Here is a 17,192-nt window from a genome sequence, read left to right as displayed (position 1 = left end):
ACAGGGGCCAAAAGGAAAAGAATCAGAAGGCACAGTACAATACCAGCATTTATTGACCATTTACTGCACAGTTGGCACCAACCAGGCTATGCCTTTCCTCTACTCTTCACAACAACCTCATAGAGTAGGCACCATTCTGATCCCCATTTAATGGATGGGAAAACTGAGGCCCCCAAAATGGAGCCGCTTGACCTAAGACCACACAGCTAGCAAAAGGTAGAGTAGATATTTAAACTCAGGTGACTAACCCCTGAAACTATGTCCTGGACCCCCTTCTTGCCTTCCCAGGCAGTAGGGTGTGTAGGGTAAAGATTTTGCAGCCAGCCCGACCCAGGTTCAAACACCCAGCCTCCTGGCTCTGTGAACTCAGGCACTTCTCCAGAGACTGTTTCACCTTTAGTAACCCAACCTCACAGGGTTGTCCTGAGAATTAAATGAGATGATGGATGGGAACATGCCAGGCCCACTTCTGGCACACAGAAGCTTCTTGCTGGGTGACCATCCCTGTTCTCTCCTTGCTTCGCAAGCTCGTGATCAAGTTGCCAAGTTGGAGATAAGAGTTCAGTGGAGAGCTCTGAGCTCGGCTGGAGCGGAATGGGAAGTTAGTGATCCAGGGCATATTTGCCAAGAATCGCAAATGTCTCCTATGCTCCCTCAGCCTCTGCAACTAACCTCCTCGCCCATCTCCCCCAAAGGGGGTGGCTTTTGTGCTCTAAAGCCGAGTGCTTGAAGTCCCTCTCTTTCCTGCTCCTCAGGAGGTGGGCAGTGGAAATGACAGGAAGTCACCAGTGGGGAGGCCCTTTCTGTCATGTGGGCACAGAGAAATGTGGCGGAGGGCGCTCCTTTTTCTGCCCTTCAATGGTCCGGATGGGGGAGGGGGCTGGCTGTTGAGCAACTGCTCCGGAGACACTCCAGAAGCCGAGATGAACATATGCCTCTTTCTAACAATTGGCCTGGGAGCCATCCAATAGATGGAGGGCGGATCCGCACCTCCTGGATCCGGAGCCTGCAGCCGAGTTTCCAGACTGGCTCGGTTGTCAGAGTTAAGGGGGAGGGTAGGTCAAGGGTCCAAATTAGCAACACACAATTCAAAAGCCTAAGGCTGCTCCTTCTCCTCTACTTGGTTTCCACAGAATTTTTTTTTTTTCCACCACAGGCAAACACCAAGAGAGCATCAGGGTGTATTTCACATGCAAACCCAATAGGACTTTAGGGTTGCGACAAATCCCGCCTTTTATCAGAAGGAAACTGGGCACGAACCCACAATCTTTGGGCAAATGGGGAAAATGCAGAAATGATGTGAGGGGTGTCCTTTGTCGCCAGAGTTTGTGTTGGGGTGGAGTGGGGGGATGGAGCCATGCTAGGCAGCTTTCAGAACTGGGGAATGGGTTTGCCTGGTGGCAACAAGGGCACTGGCCCCAGTTTCCTCCAGATGCCAAAGGAGGGCCTTGATTTGTCCCTCCATTTGCTCCCCATCTTTAGGTCAGTAAGCCGGTCAGTTCGTCAACAAATAGAACTTTGTTAGAGGAGCAAAATGCAGGGCACTTGGGGATACTAAAGAAAGAAAAAAGACCTTCAGGTCTTCAAATCCAATTAAGAAGACAGAACACACACATGTCAAAAATGACTTCTTGACATTCCTCCCCCTTTCCTTAACAGCAGGACTTTTTTTTAAAGAACATGTTTTATAATCAGTGTAAACTGAGTGTTGTTGAAAGACAGGAAGGGGGCGCAGCCAGAGGAGTAATCCTGGTGGTCTTCCTGTAAGAGGTGAGGTGGGAGTTTTTTGGCCACAGGGAACATGAATTAAGACAAGAGAGAAGACCTAGGTCTCTTTCCAGTAAGAATTTGTAAGTTTACATCCCAACCCAAGAAAAATATGCTCCAAATGCAAAAATGTTATTCTTTCTAGATGGGAAGGGTTATATAATCATAGTAAAATAACCTGGCATCGTTGGAAGGCAGAATGAATCTCTGAGAACCCTGGAGCAGGCTTTTCAAACCCCACTGCCTGTTCTTGGCTTTTAGGGGAGCCACGTGAGCTGCACCTGGTCCCAAGGTCCAGCAAAGGAGCATTTCTCAGCGTCCTATCCTGTCAGCCTCCTTCTGCTTTGGATGACCACAAGACAGAAACCATTGAACCCAACCCCAGCTCAGGTCTTTGAGGGAAGCCACCGCGGCCATACTATATAGGTTCCCCAAGTGGCTCTGCCTAGAATGTGACGACTTTAAGTGTACAGGAACACCCCCCCACACCCAGCGTCAGCCCTTCAATGAAGGAGATGGTGCAGCCCAAAGAGGGCAGAAAGGCTCCGAGAAAGCCCTGAAGCAAACTAAGCCCATGCCCTGCCGGCCACGTCCCGTGTGCATCCCCTACTCTGGGTCTTCCCCTGAGCCCACTGTTTGCCCTCCCCCCCGAGTCCCCCGGAGACCCCTCTGGCCACCCGTTAGATTTAGGTCAGAAAACAGACACTAACAGCTCTCCCTCGCCTCAGTGAAATTACTAAGTGGAATTTATTGGGCAAGTCCATGCAGGGCGGTGGGGAGAGCTCATGTCCCGGACCCAGGACCCCACCAGCCTTAGGAGCGCAGGCACTGGCAGGGGCACTGGACGAGGGGTGCCCATAACCTGACTCTGTCAGCCCCACCTCGAGAGCTGTGGCCAGTCCCCAAAGCTGCTGGACCAGCGGGGCTGCGCGCACTCCGTTCCCCAGCCGGCCCTTCGCTTTCACACGATCCGCGGTGACTGCACCAGCTCGAGCGCCTTTAAAGGGCCACACACGCCAGCCGCCGCTATAAAATGTTCCCGGCGGCACAACTGCAGAAGGGGCACCGTTGAGCTGCGGAGAGGAGGTTCGCTCCGCCCGGCTGCCCTCCCACAGCCTGTCGGTGAGGGGCTGTTCCCGGCGAAGAGGAAGAGCGCTAAGGAAGGCACAGCACCCGCTCGGGCCCTCCGTGAGTATCCAGTTCAGATTTTGCCACCAACTCGCCCACGAGCCAGGACATGTGCTAATAATGCCCTAAGCCGGTTATAAAGACGTGGAAATTGGGGGGAGAAAAAAAAGGGGGGAAAAGGGGGTCTGTCCTTCTGGGATTCCTAGCCAAAGCCAGCCTGCTGCCGTGTGCGTGTGCGTCAGGGCTCTCCGGGCGGCAATGGGGGCTTGAGAGTCGGGTCCCCCGCGCTGGGAAGGGAACGCGGTGGCCGCCACCGCCACCGCCCCGGAGTCCGGCGCCGAAGCTGCGGGCGGGCGGGCCGGCACGGCCGCGGGCCGGGGCTGCTTGGCGCGGCACGGTGCGGTGCGGCGGCGCGGCGCGGCGGTGCGGGCTTTTCCCAGGCGCCCTGGGGTCTGGTGGCCACCGGCGCGGCTGCTGGCGCTGAGCACGACCGGCTCGCGGCGGCGGCGGCGGCGTGCGTGCGTGCCAAGAGGCTGGGGGCTCCGCCGCTTCGCCCGCGCCTCACCGAGCTCCGCGCTTTCCTCTCTCCAGGGCAAGCGGCTTCGCGAAGGTAAGCTGGATCGCCGGATAGGACGCTGGGCTGAGCTGTGGGGCCGAGGACTCCTGCGGAGCGGGCGTGGGGAGCGGGCGGTGGCCGGGCGGGCCAGGGGGTTCTGGGGACTTGTTTTCTGTTTGAAAGCTGCTCTGTTAGGGGCAGTGGGGCCGCCGCCGCCCGCCAGTCAGCCAGCGCGCGGGTTAGTTCGCCAGCGCGCCCGCCTGCCAGCCAGCGGGACCCAGCTTCTCTTGGGGAGACCGCAGCACCTTTTTTCCCCGCGCCCGCGCTTTCTCCGGCTTGGCTTCCACCGACTTTGCTAATCGCCCGGACCGCATCTGGAAGCTCCAGCTCAGGGTCTGCACAAAGCTCAGGTTTCCTTCGCGGGCTGGAGGCGAGAGGGGTTTTTCGGGCCGAGTTCCGCGGAATTGCGGGATGGAAGTTAGCGAATTTGGGCAACTTGCCTCCACTACCCAGTCGACCACGGCTCGCTCGCGCGCGCGCTCGCTCACGCAGTGTCTCTCTCTCTCTCCTCTCTCTCTCTCGCTCTCCCCCCCCCCCGTCTCATACACACACACACACACACACACACACACACGCCCACACACACACACGCACGCACGCACACACCCCTCTCCCTATAAACGGGGGCGGCCCAGCAGCGCGCGGAGTCCCTGCCTTGAGGAGCGCTGGACTTGGAGTCAGACGGACCTGGCTGCGAATCCCGGCTCCGCCACTTTCTAGCGCTGTGACCTTGGGCAAGTTACCGCACCTCTCCGAACCTCTCTCACTCTTTTCTTAGCGGGCTTATAGCACTGACCACAGGCGGCTTGGGTAGGGGTAGGCTCAGCCAGCAGTCGCATGGGGTGCTCAGCGGGCGCTCGGTAAGTGTTGGTGAGGCGCTGGAGTGGCGGCTGCAGCCGGCGCCAGAGTGCGCCCCCGCGTGCGGAAACACCGCGGGGCTCCCAAACTCGCCGAGGCCGAGACCCCGCTCCCCTCCCGGCCTGTCCATCCTGTCTCTAGGATCAGTTCCCGATACAGCACTTTAGGGAGCGGACGCTCCGAGCCCTAGTGGTCTGGCTGCTCGCGCCCACCGGGCAGGTACGCGCCAGCCGCCCAGACCTCGGGCGGCTCCATCTGGGATACGGCGAGGAGGGCAGCCGCGTTGTCCACAAACAACGGGCCTTTAGTTTTCAGGTGGCGAAACTGACCGGTCTTGTTAGAACGCGTCCAAGCCAAGCCGCAGTGCTGTTTGGATTTTTAAATTTCTCCTGAGTGAGAAAATAGCAATGGAGATGGAGCCATCCGGTTGGTGCCATTTTAACTTTTGGTCCCCCAACAGGTTAAAGACGACGCCCCCCTACCTTCCTTTCCCTTCTCTCTTTCTCCGGTCCCGTCCTACCTCATCTAGGCGGGGAGGGGATTGCTCTCTCAAGCGAGGGACGGTCTGAACCTCTGGGCGTGCGTCGGGACCGGGAACTGTGGTCGGGGGCGGCGAGGCACCAGCCGGCGAGGAGGCACTTGTTGCTCTGGGTTTCCCAGCCGCCTCTAGCAGCCGTTTCGCCGTGGTCGGCTCGCGGCTTGGGAGAGCAGAATAGGACATTTCCTCGCCGCCACCTTTAGCCTTCGAATGGGCTAATCAGTGGAGGGGTAGGACAGAAAATCAGGGAAGCAGAGCCAGGTACGGAGGTCGAAATGCGACTGCCGCTTGAGACGATTCAGAAACGCTTACTGAGCGCCGGCGGTGTGCAGACCCAAGCCAGGGGCTAGAGCGGGTAACCGGGTGTTGATCTGAGGCGGCAGATCTGAATGCAAACAGGGTCCCGCCTAGGGGAGCTCCCAGCCTGAAGGGGGAGACATGGCAAAGTGGTCTTCCCAGCGAACTGATACCAGAACGGTTTTACTTTTTTCTTGTTCTCTCTCTCAAAATCTCTCTCTCTCAAAATCTCTCTCTCTCAAAATCTCTCTCTCTCTCTCTCTCTCTCTCCTCTCTCTCTCTCTCTCTCTCTCTCTCTCTCTCTGTCTGTTTCTTCGTGTTATTGTTCCTGCTGTTTTTTTTTTTTCATTCAGGTACCGGGCGGCATAAAGGAATGGAAAGGGGAAAATATGGGCAGGGCTCCCCAGATATTTTCTTTCGACATGAAAATTGCCTGATAGTGAAGGTGCCTGGACTCTTGAAGACTGCACGCGTTAAAGTCCTTGTCTTGTGGTCACTGGTTTGAAATATTCTAGGGCTGCCTCAGAGAAGGAGCAAAGCTCCAAACAAGCAATAGTATGGGACCCAGCAACTGATTTCCCCCCCTCGTATTTTCTTTTTGTTTTCCCCCTTTCTTTATTTTCTTGTCTCCCCTGCCCGGCTGCGCGGTTAATGCGAAGATAATACCATGAGGCAGTAAAGCCTCCACTTTCTAAAGTGTCAGAACAGATTCCTAATGATTATTCAGAGCCGTGGCGGGGAAGGGTTAGTGTCCTGGGGAATTTTAGCCTCTTTGGAAAGATTAGAACTCTTTCTAAAGGTCCTTAAGATTCTTTGGACTGAGCGGTATTTATACATGGAATTCTACATATCTAATTGATCATGGAGGGTAGAGTATATGGGATTTTTTTCCTTAAAAACAAGCTTCTAGGAAAATAACTTGAATTTTCCGAGGTTCTAAAATTTTCTGGTTTGAGGGTATTCTTTGCCCTCATCCTTTTATCTTTTTGGCATTTGAACCAGAGAAACATTTTTTTTTTCTGAAGCCATCTGAGTCATTCCAGGTATGAGGACTTAGCCAGTGGTCAAATGAGGCAATGTGAACATAGGAGTGCTAGAATCTGTTCCCAGAACCACTGCTTCCTGACTTGAAAGCTACTGAATCTCTGTGCCTCAGTTTCCCTCCAGAATGAATTATTCTCACCTACATATTGTGTGTGGCTGGGCTCCGGGCTTTGGGACAGGTGTCCTGGGAAAGCCCATTGCTGTCTTGGAAGGGTCTTGAAACGTGGAGAAAACAGATTTCTAGCTGCTTTCTGGCTCCAGCCACCTCAAAGACTACAGACCACCCTTGTGGGCTGGGTTTCTCACAGACATGCAGGACTTTGGAACCCTGTGTCACTTGCTTAGGGAATTTGTTCTTCCTTGTGCTGCAGCCTCCACAGCTTTCCAGATCTTCCTTGCCCTGAATTCTTCCCACATTCTTCCAGACTCAGTGGAGGCCTAAGCTCTCCAGCCTGGTTGCTATTGGTCTATTGACATAACGTGCTGCTTACTCAGGGACATTCCTGCCCCTCAGAACCAGGGACAGTGTCATTCCTAACTCATACCCCCATCTTGGGACTTTGAAATTACTTGCATGAGAAAACAGTCATGTGTGTCGCCTCTTGCTGATGCGGGTGGTTGGCTGCCTGGGCAGCACCTGGCTGAGTCAAGCACCTTTCCAACCTCAGGCAAAAATTCTAGCTTGGTCTCCTCTCCACCCAGGCAGTCTCTGATCTCAGGTTTAACCCTGTCACCAAAACCTCGTAGCTATGTAGAGTTACCCTATTTGGGGCTTTGCTAGTGCTTTCTTAGCCAATAAAGCGTCTTTGCCTTATCATTACTTCTTCCTCATTTACAGCACAACAGCTCCAGCTGGCATCACCGCCTCCCACCAATCAATCCCACTTCTGCCAAGGCACTGAAATGCCAACTATGTCAAGGCCTGCACTTGATGTCAAGGGTGGCACCTCCCCTGCAAAGGAGGTGAGTTTTGCCATTTTACAGATGGAGACACTGAGGCATGGAAAAATGAACTGATTGAGGGTCATGTGCCAGGCCCTTCTAGGTGTGGTAACTAGTGTCCTTGAGCAGACAGGAAGCATCAGGGCCTTCTCTGGTGAGAATGAAAATTGCTTTTGCCTAAATGTGGTCAAATTGAACCCATGGAGGGTGTTGAAAGATGGCAGGGAAGGAACAGAAAAGCAGAATTGGGACAAGACCACTGTGATAAAGAGATTAAAGTGAGGCTGAGAAGAGGGACAAGATAATGCCTTTTTTAACATCATGAGGTAGAGCACCCCAGGAAGGAGATGAAAATATTCAACCCACTTATGATGGTGGGTGCCCCAGTACTAGAACTGGGATCTGAGCTCAGTGCTCAGAGCCATGGAAACAAAAGGATACTTGAGCTCAGAGCCTAAACTTTCCAAGGGGTCCTCCTGATACCCCCTCATCTCTGGCCCCAAATGAAGTGCATGTAGGAGCCTTCCAGGTCTGATGAATAATGAGGGACCAGCCAGAAGCAGGGGGACTATAGTGTGCCTTTCTCTGTCTTCTAGGATACCAACCAGGAGGTGAACTCTCTGGCCTACTCTAATCTGGGGGTGAAAGATCGCAAAGCAGTGGCCATTCTGCACTACCCTGGGGTAGCCTCAAATGGAGCCAAGGCCAGTGGGGCTCCCACTAGCTCCTCGGGATCTCCATCTCCAATAGGGTCTCCTACTGCTAGCCCTCCCACTAAGCCCCCACCCTTCAACCTGCACCCTGCCCCTCACCTGCTGGCTAGCATGCAGCTGCAGAAACTTAATAGCCAGTATCATGGGATGGCTGCTGCCACTCCAGGCCAACCTGGGGAGGCAGGGTCTCTGCAAAACTGGGGCTTTGGGGCTCAGGCGGGAGGGGCAGGGTCACTTTCTCCTTCCGCTGGTGCCCAGAGCCCTGCTATCATCGATTCTGACCCAGTGGATGAGGAGGTGCTGATGTCACTGGTGGTGGAACTGGGACTGGACCGGGCCAATGAGCTTCCGGAGCTGTGGCTGGGGCAGAATGAGTTTGACTTCACTGCGGACTTTCCCTCTGGCTGCTGATGTCAATTGTCTCAAATGATGGAGGAATAAAGCCACCAATTCTGTTGTAAATAAAAATAAACTTACTTGCAAAGAGATGGGTCGACTGCAGGTGTTCTTCATGGAGGTCTAAAGGTGTGTGTGGTGTATTCTAATGTCCTTTCAATAATTTTGAGGCCCATGATGGTGGTTGGGGTGATTAACTGGGAGGGAACTGGATGAGATGGGAGGAGTGGGAAGGGCTTGAGGAGACTGTTCTCCACATTCCTGCTGCTGCCACCTCCACCACCCTTATCACCTCAGGAGTCCGTGTACCTCATTGCCCTAAGGCCCCAGGAACTCTGTCCTATTCCAGGTTGAATACTGGGGCTGGTTAGGGGGATTCAAACCCACCTGCAGCCTCACCACTAGCACGTCCGAGTCCAAAGGTACATCCATAGCCACATGGCACACATTTCAAATCTAAAAGCCACCAATCCAATTGGGCCATTAAGACCATTCCTTTACCTTTTTGCCTGTGTGCAATAGATAGGTCCAAAGAAGAATTCTATGACCTGGGAGTTCAGATTTCTCTGGAAAATTGCAAAAGCTACTGACTCCCACCCTTAAGCTGGGATTCCAGGTGCCTTCTCAGAGAATGGATCAACCTCCCCCTCTGAGCCTGAAACACCCTTAAGTGTCCCCCCTTACCTCCCTAGCTACCCTGTATGGAGACAGCCTATTTGTTTGGGCTGGCCTCTCTATTTTAGAAATATAGGTCAGACCAGGCAACGTGGTGCTCTCCTGTAATCCCAGATACTGAGGCAGGACAATTGAAAGTTTGAAGTCAGCCTCAGAAACTTAGCAAGACTCTATTTCATAATTTAAAAACATAATAAAGTGGTAGATCACTCTTGGGTTCAATCCTGAGTACCGCAGAAAGAAAATAATAAAAGAAATACAGATCAGGGCTGAGCTTGATGAGTTTGATGTTTGGGGATATATCCCTTGCCCTTTGATTTACTGCCGAGAAGCAATGGCCTCAGAAACATGCCAAGTGGCAAGCCTGACACTGCACTGGATCCTCACCTTGTGGGGCTCCAATGCAGCCCTGACCTCACTGGATACAACCAAAAAAAAAAAAAAAAATCCAGAGACTCTGCTGACCATATTTCAGATTCCTGAAGACATTCTTTCTTGAACATTGCGAAAAGGACTCTAATCAGCCTCTGAGGACCAGCATCAGGGCTGCCCCATAGTGGAGTCTTTTGAAGACACCCACTAGCAAAAGCACTTCACTAGATTTGGCAATCCCTGAGCACCTGCTCCAGATCACACACTTTGCTAGACACTGAAATCATGAATTAGGAAAAGTTTCTATCTTTGAGGGGGTTCCCCCATTTCAGAGAGAGAGAGAGAGAGGCAGGCATAAGTAAATTGCCATAAATCAGTATTTCCCAGAACATAGGGAATGGTGCTATTCAATCTCAGAAAAGGAAACAGCTCCATCTGCCTGGGAAGTCTGGGGAAGACTTTCTCATACTGAACAAGTTAGTTCATTTGTTTTTATATCTCACAAGTAACAAATACATGATAACATCTCTTTGTAAAAATCAAAGAGGCTGGGGGTGTTGCTCAGTGGTCAGTAGTACAGTGCTTGCCTAGCAAATGTACAAGTCCTGGGTTCCATCCCTAGCACCTCAAAAAACGGAACAGAAAAAAAGAAGAAAACTTCACAGATAAGTTTAAAGTATCCTTTAACCAACTCTTCCTGCATCCTGATTGCCTTTGTTCCTCCACAGAGATAGCAACTGTTTATCTGTTCATTGTGCTTCCTTCTTGGCCTTGCTCTGTGCCTTGACATGAAGACATATCTACCCATAGAAAGAGCTGGGTTTTAAAGTAAGACTTGAGTCAGCCAAGGGGAGTATGCGGGAAAGGACAGCTGTTACACGAAGAAGGTTCGTGAAAGGGGCATCAGTGGCTAAAATCCACAAGTTTGGCACGAAGGCTCATTGGTCTGGTGGAGGGCACTCGAGGAGGTGAGGCTGGTGAAGCTTGCACAAGGCAGAGCACACAGGGCCTTGTGGAGCAGGCCTTGATTTTTTTTTTGCTTTGTTTTTCTTTTTTTTTTTAATTGGGGCTTTAAGGTAGTTGGGTTCATCCTGACAAACTCATACATACATGGAAATTGATTTCACTTCAAGAATCCCCCTCCCCCTATTTTCCCTCCTGCCTTCCCCCTTCACCTTCTCCTTCCTCTCTGCTCTACTAGAAGACCTTGATCTTTAGTGCCACCAGTCCTGTGGCTCATGGAAAATCTCTGGGGTATGTAGGAAAAGCAAATAATTGACCAACTTTTATTTTTAGGATGATCCCACTGAAGGTGAATGATTAGGTTCAACTAAGGTTGGGAAGAGGGAAACCTGGGGTTTTGAGGGAGCTGGTGAGGCAGGGGCAGGAAAATAGGGAGAAAAGAAAGGAAACATGGAGAAGATTGGAAGTACAGGGCAGCGTCAAGGGCCTAGAATCTGTGGAGAGAACAAAAGAACAGGAAGGTGAAGGAGGGATGCTGCTGGGCTTGGGGTGCATGCCTATAATCCTGAGGATTCAGGAGACTGATGCAGGAGGATCACAAGTTCTAGGCCAGCCTCAGGAACTTAGTGAGACCCTGTCTGAAAGTTAAAAAAAAAGGAAGGAAAGATTGACACAACTTGTACTGACACAAGATGACACAAGAACAGGGTGTGAGCACAGGGATGGAATCTTAAGCAAAGTGGCAGGATGTGAAAAGAGCCAAGACCCTAAAAGGCTGGACGGTCCCAGAGTCCCTCCTCTGCTAGCGCCTTCATAAAACATAATTCTGGCCAAACAGCACATGTCCCTAACTTGTTACACGTGATCTCTGAGCTTTGGAATCCCCAGGATGGCAGCCACACTTGGAGTGGAAAGAGGCCTGAGTCAGGGGCCAGAGTGTCTATAAAGGCAAGGGACTGGCTGGGAATCATGGAATTGTGGAGGTGACAAGGGTGCAACTGGAAGGCAGGTAATAGTGGGAAATAGCCTGAGCATCCCTGATATATTAGTCAGGGATGTCCAGAGAAAAAGAACCAATAGGATATAGACATAGATAGGTGATGGCTCATGAGATTCTGAAGACTGAGGAGTCCTACAATCTATCATCTGCAATCTGGAGTCCTAGGAAAGCCAGTGGTGTAATTCAGTCTGAGTCTGAAGACCTGAGGAGGGCAGAGAGTAGTAATAGCACAAGTCCTAGTCTGAGTCTGGAGTCCCAAGATCCAGGAGCACCAAAGTTCAATAGTAGGAGAGAAAGGACATCCCAACTCAGACAGAAACAATTTCACCTTTTCACTTCCTTTTTATTCTGTTTGGGTCCTCAACATATTAGATGATACCAATCATCCATCTGGATGATGGTTAGGGCAGTCTTTGCTCAGTCCATGGATTCAAATGACAATCTCTTCTTGACACACCCTCCTAGACACACCCAGAAACAGTATTCCGCCAATACCATCTGGGTATCCCTTAGCTCATCTAATATTAACCATCACACCTAGGGAAGGTGTTTCTGAATGAAGAGAAGAGCAACCCTGCCTCCTGGTGCTGGTGGCCAGAAATGTAACCAACTGAGCAGCCTCTTCTCTAGAGGGTTTGAAGGGAAAAGGAAGCAGGGGCATCCTTCAGGGAGAGTTGGGCACTGCTCAGGGGATGATGGAGATGGCATGGGACAATAATTGATTACTGTTGGGGAAGGAGAGAGAACAGGGAACTCCACAGGGCACAATGGGGGAAAGGCAAGCAAGTCTCAGTCCCCTGCCATTTCTAGTTCACGCCTCCCGTAACACAACAGACACGTTTATTCACTGAATTACCAGCAAGTTCATTAAGTTAAGTCCACGTATCACCCTGGTATAGGAGCTGGGTACTAGGAGGCAAGGGTCCCAGATGCATACAAGCAAGGAGCACTGCCTACTGTCTAGGATCTTGCAGCCTGGAATAGGTGGCAATGTCTAACCAAGAGCGCCTCCTAGAGTCCAAGGACTGTACTGCTCTCAGGGACAAACTGGAGAAACTTTCTTTCAAAAAGTTCACAGTTCGGTGAGGAAGACAAGTATAGCCTTGGAGTATGAATTGTACTTTGATAAGGTAGCAAAGCTAGTGAAGGATGGAGGGTAGGGGTGGTCCCAAGGTAGAGGGAGCAAGTGAAGCACAAATAAAAAGATAAAATCAGGGCATGGTATAAACCAGAACAAATTATCAGAAAGTGCATGGTTTTCTCAGGGAAGTGTGGAATGTCCAGCAGCCTGAATTCCTGGAAGGCAGAAGACTTACAGAATATAAGTCAGAATCACATCCTGCAGTCACTTCTACTTTATTCCACAGTTGAGGAAGAGCCCTATCATTTCCACAAACATGGACTGAACACCTAATATACAAGGCACAACCCTAAGCACAAAGAATATGTAGTGAGTAATTGTCTTAGCTCTCATAGGCTTTTAGTTTAGCAAGGAGATAGACAATAGTCAAATAATCATGCAGATTATTAACATCACAAATAATAAACTGGGCACAGTGGCACATGCCTGTAATCCCAGCAACTTGTGAGGCAGCTGCTAGAGTATAACAATTTTGAGACCAGTCTTAACAACTTAGCAAGACCCTCAGCAACTTAGTGAGATTCTGTCTCAAAATAAAATTTTTAAAAAGGGCTGGGGACATAGCTGAATGGTAGAGCACTTGCCTAGCATGTACAAGGTCCTGAACTTGATCCCCAATATCACACACACACACACACACACACACACACACACACACACACACATGCACGCACAGCCCTACTGCTAGCATTATACTTAATAGAGAAAAATGAAATGATTTTCCTCGAAGATTGAGAACAAGGCAGGGACATACACTGTCCTCGTCACTCCTCTTCAACATAGCACTGGAAGTCCTAGCCCCTGAAGTAACACAAGGGGACAAAAACAAATTGATCAGAAAGATCAGACAAAAGAAAATTTTATGTATACAGACAGCATGACGGCCTATGTAGTAAATCCCAAGAAATCTACAAAAACACTCCTGTAACAAATAAATGAGTTCAGCAAGGTCAAAGGATACAATATCAACACATAAAAAAGTAATCTTATTTCTGTATACCAGCAACAAACACATAGAATTCAAAATTAAAACATGGACCACTCATTATCACTATATATGTATGTATCTATAAAACCTGATCAGAATCTGTATGCTGGGGAAAGAAGTCAAAGTACACCAAAATTGATCCATAGTTTCTCAAATGTATATGGAAAGGCAAAGGAACTAGAGTGGCCATGATAATTTTGTTAAAGAAGAAGAAAGTGGGAGGATTCACTTTAATCAATGTTAAGACTTACTCTATAGCTACAATAATCAAGACAGTGTGATAGTGATGGAAAGGGAGTCACATAGATCAATGGGCAAAATAGAGAAACCCAAACAGACTCACACAAGACAAATGATTTTTGGCAAGGGTGCAAAAGCAGCTTAAAGGAAGAGGATAGCCATTTCAAAGAATGGTACTGGAGCAAATGGACATCCATGGCAGGGGGAGAGAGAGAAAGAGACGGTGGGGGGAAGATCTAGACTTAAATCTCAAAACATATAAAAATTAACTCAAAATTATCACTGATTTAATTATAAACACAAACTATAAAATTTTTACCAAAAACATGTAGAAAAGAATCCTCAAACTTAGAGCTAGGGGCTGGAGGTGTAGCTTGGTGGTAGAGCACATGCTTAGCATGCAAGGACCATGTTCAATCCCCTGCACCAAAAGGATAAAGAAAAAGAAGCCGAGCGCTAGGTGAAGAATTCTTACACTTAACACCAAAAGTACAAGCCTAAAAAGAAAAGCTGATAAATTAGACCTTGCCAAAGTTAAACACTTTTGCTCTATGAAAGCTCATGTGAAGAAAATGAAAAGACAAGCTATAGACCAAAAGAAAATATTCTCAATCCACATATTTGACCAAAGAGTAGAATCTAGCATATGTAAATGATTCTCTAAACTCAACTATAAGAAGAATCTGGACAATCCAACTAGGAAATGGGCAGAAGACAAGCACAGAAATTTCACTGAAGAAAATATGCAAACCAGGCACAGTGATGCTCACTGGTAATCCCAGCAACTCAGGAGGCTGAAGCAGGAGGGTTGTAAATTCAAGGCCAATCTCAGCAACTTAGTGAGGCCCTAAGCAACTTAGCAAGACCCTGTATCAAAATTTAAAATAAATAAATAAAAAGGGCCAGGAATGTGGCTCAGTGATAAAGTGCCCCTGGGTTCAATCCCCAGCACCCCCTCAAAAAAATACTAAAAAGAAGACATGCAAATGGAAAATAAGAACATTGAGAAGATGGTCAACATTATTTAGCCATTAAGGAAATGCTGATTAAAATCACAATGAGATACCACTGCACGCTTATCAGAATAACTTGAATAAAAACATAGTGACATCAGATGCCAACAAGGATGCAGAGAAAGTGGATCGACACATCACTGGTTGGAATGTAAAATGGCACAGCCACTGTGGCATAAAATATGGCAGGTATTTATAAAACTAAGCATGCACTTGCAATCCAGCAATTACAATCTTGGATATCGATCGCAGAGAAATGAAAGCTTATGTTCACACAAAAACCTGTACACAAATGTTCTTAGAATCTTAATTCCTAAAAGCCCCAAACTGGAAACCACCCAAATGTCTTTCTACGGGTTTAGCAAATGGTGGTACATCCATGCTGTGGAATAGTATTCAGCAATAAAAAGAATGAACAACTTGGATGAACATCAAGGAAATTATGCTAAATGAAAAACAGTCAAAAAGGAGACATATTGTATGGTTCCATTTATATCATCCATGAAATAGCATAATTATAGAAATGAAAAACAGATCACAGGAGTCTAAATTGTAAGCACAGACAAGCCCTAAAAGTCAATAGGCTTTTAAACTAAGAGCCACCACACACTAGCATGAATGAGTTGCTAAATCTCTCTGAGCCTTCATTTTCTCATGTATAAAACAGTTTTTATTCATTTATAGTCAGCTGGCCAGACAATAAACATTTAGTTCTAGGTGCTGAAGATAGCAGTGAATAAGACAGACAAAACCTTTGTTTTTATAGAGCTGAGATTCTAGCAGCAATAAACTAAAACACAAATTAAAATATATCAGCAGAGATTGTTCTATGAGGAAAAGTAAAGCAAAGTGAGGTGAAAGAGAAAAAGCATACAGAGTGCTTAGCACAGGGTTATAATGTCATGAGTGCTCAAAACATTAGTGCTATTGTTATACAGTGTTAGTAATTATCATCAAAAAATGCTATTCTTAAAAGTTTAAGTGTTTGTAAGGATGAAGGGAAATGAGTATGCACACATTGCTAGTAAACACAATTTATGTGGTCTCTTTGGAGGCCAATTTGGCAGTTCTTTTACTTATTTACCTACCTTAACATATTATCCAAGACAGGGTCTTGCTAAATTGTTCAGGCTCAATCTGTGGTCCTCCTGCTTCAGCCTTCCCAGTGCTGAGACTTACAGGTATGCATCATCACACCTGGCTTGGCAGGTCTTTTAAAATCACAAGTGCCTATACCCTATTACTAAACTCTGGAGCCTGACTATCTAGGTTCAAATACCAACCCTGCTATTGCCTAGCTGCATGATCTTAAACAAGCTGCTTAACTTCACTGTGCCTTGGTTTCCTCATCTGTAAAGAAGAATAAAAATATGGGGCTATTGTGAGGATTAAATGAATCAACACATGTAAAGCATTTATCACAGCACATAGCAATACATCACATAATGTATTTGTCTCATAAATTCTATTTCTTGGTATCTATCTAGAGAAACACACAAATGTACACCCAAAGCAGGTTTGGGGATGCTCAGAATTGTTTATAACAGCAGGAAAAATGGGGAAAAAAACCCTAAATATCTATCATTAAGGAGATGGTGAAACCAATAAGGTATAGTGGTGCTATTAAGAACTATGAGACAGAATGAAGCTGGGCACAGTAGTGCACACCCATAATTCCAGCAACTCGGGAGGTTGAGGCAGGAGGATCACGAGTTCAAACCCAGCCTCAGCAACTTACTGAGGCCCTAAGCAACTCTTGAGACTCTGTTTCTAATAAAATATTTAAAAAGGTCTGGGGATGTGGTTCAGTGGTTAAGTGTCCCTAAGTTCAATCCCCAGCACCAAAAACAAGAAACAAACAATGAGACAGAATGAAGTAGATCTCTATGTTCTGGTGTGGAAAGATCTCTGAGGAGTGCAGTTATGGAATAAAAACTAACTTCAGAATAAAGCATATAGGACCATACATTACTATATATATGGGTACATGTGAGTATATGCATGCCTACAAGAAAATATGGAAGGATTCATCTCAAATAAATGTACAAGTTGTTAACTGGAAAGCAGTGTAGAGGGAAGCACAATCGGCTATGACAGTATAAAAGGATTTTATATTTTACAAGAATACATTCATCTGTGATTAAAAGAAATTGTGGGGTTTCTTTTCTTTTTTAAGACAGGTCTTGCTATATTACCCAAGCTAGTTTGGAACTCCTAGGTTCACGTGATCTTCTTCTCTCAGTAGCTAGGACTACAGGCTCATGCTATCACACCTGTCCTAATTTTTTAATTTAGTTAGAAAGTATTGAACCTAGAGATGCAGCTCAGTAGTAGAGTGCTTGCCTAGCATGTATAAGGCCCTGAGTTCTCCACAGCACATCCACAATGAGACCCACAACTGGAAAGAATGGAAGAGGGGAGGAATGAAGGGAGGGAGGGAGGGAGGAAGGGAGAGAGAGAGAGAGAGAGAGAGATTAGCCAGAAGTGGCCAGAAGGAAACT

The 17,192-nt window shown here is 48.1% G+C and overlaps 2 protein-coding genes across 5 annotated transcripts; one reads left to right on the top strand and one right to left on the bottom strand.

The window, feature by feature from the left end:
• Window positions 1-2,796: 2,796 nt before the first annotated feature.
• Window positions 2,797-8,380, top strand: Cited1 (Cbp/p300 interacting transactivator with Glu/Asp rich carboxy-terminal domain 1). 4 transcript variants are annotated; one of them, XM_047536250.1, is made up of 4 exons: window positions 2,834-2,955; window positions 3,487-3,505; window positions 7,087-7,211; window positions 7,787-8,380. In XM_047536250.1, exons 3-4 carry the CDS (start codon window positions 7,152-7,154, stop codon window positions 8,312-8,314), a joined length of 588 nt encoding a protein of 195 aa, XP_047392206.1. In that variant the 5' UTR covers window positions 2,834-2,955; window positions 3,487-3,505; window positions 7,087-7,151; the 3' UTR covers window positions 8,315-8,380. The 4 variants fall into 4 exon arrangements, with proteins under 4 accessions (XP_047392205.1, XP_047392206.1, XP_047392203.1 ...); XM_047536249.1 differs by lacking the exon at window positions 3,487-3,505 and having other exon boundaries at window positions 2,797-2,955; XM_047536247.1 differs by lacking the exon at window positions 2,834-2,955 and having other exon boundaries at window positions 3,168-3,505.
• Window positions 3,134-4,499, bottom strand: LOC124971495 (translation initiation factor IF-2-like). The gene is made up of 2 exons (XM_047535249.1): window positions 4,279-4,499; window positions 3,134-3,875 (listed from the first exon to the last, which is right to left on the bottom strand). The coding sequence occupies exons 1-2, from the start codon at window positions 4,497-4,499 to the stop codon at window positions 3,134-3,136; spliced, it is 963 nt and encodes a 320-aa protein (XP_047391205.1).
• Window positions 8,381-17,192: the final 8,812 nt, after the last annotated feature.

The sequence above is a fragment of the Sciurus carolinensis genome, chromosome X (genome assembly GCF_902686445.1).
Source record: "Sciurus carolinensis chromosome X, mSciCar1.2, whole genome shotgun sequence".
Taxonomy (NCBI): domain Eukaryota; kingdom Metazoa; phylum Chordata; class Mammalia; order Rodentia; family Sciuridae; genus Sciurus; species Sciurus carolinensis.
The sequence above is the reverse complement of the archived record's forward strand: the minus strand, read 5'-3'. Positions and strand labels throughout refer to the sequence as shown.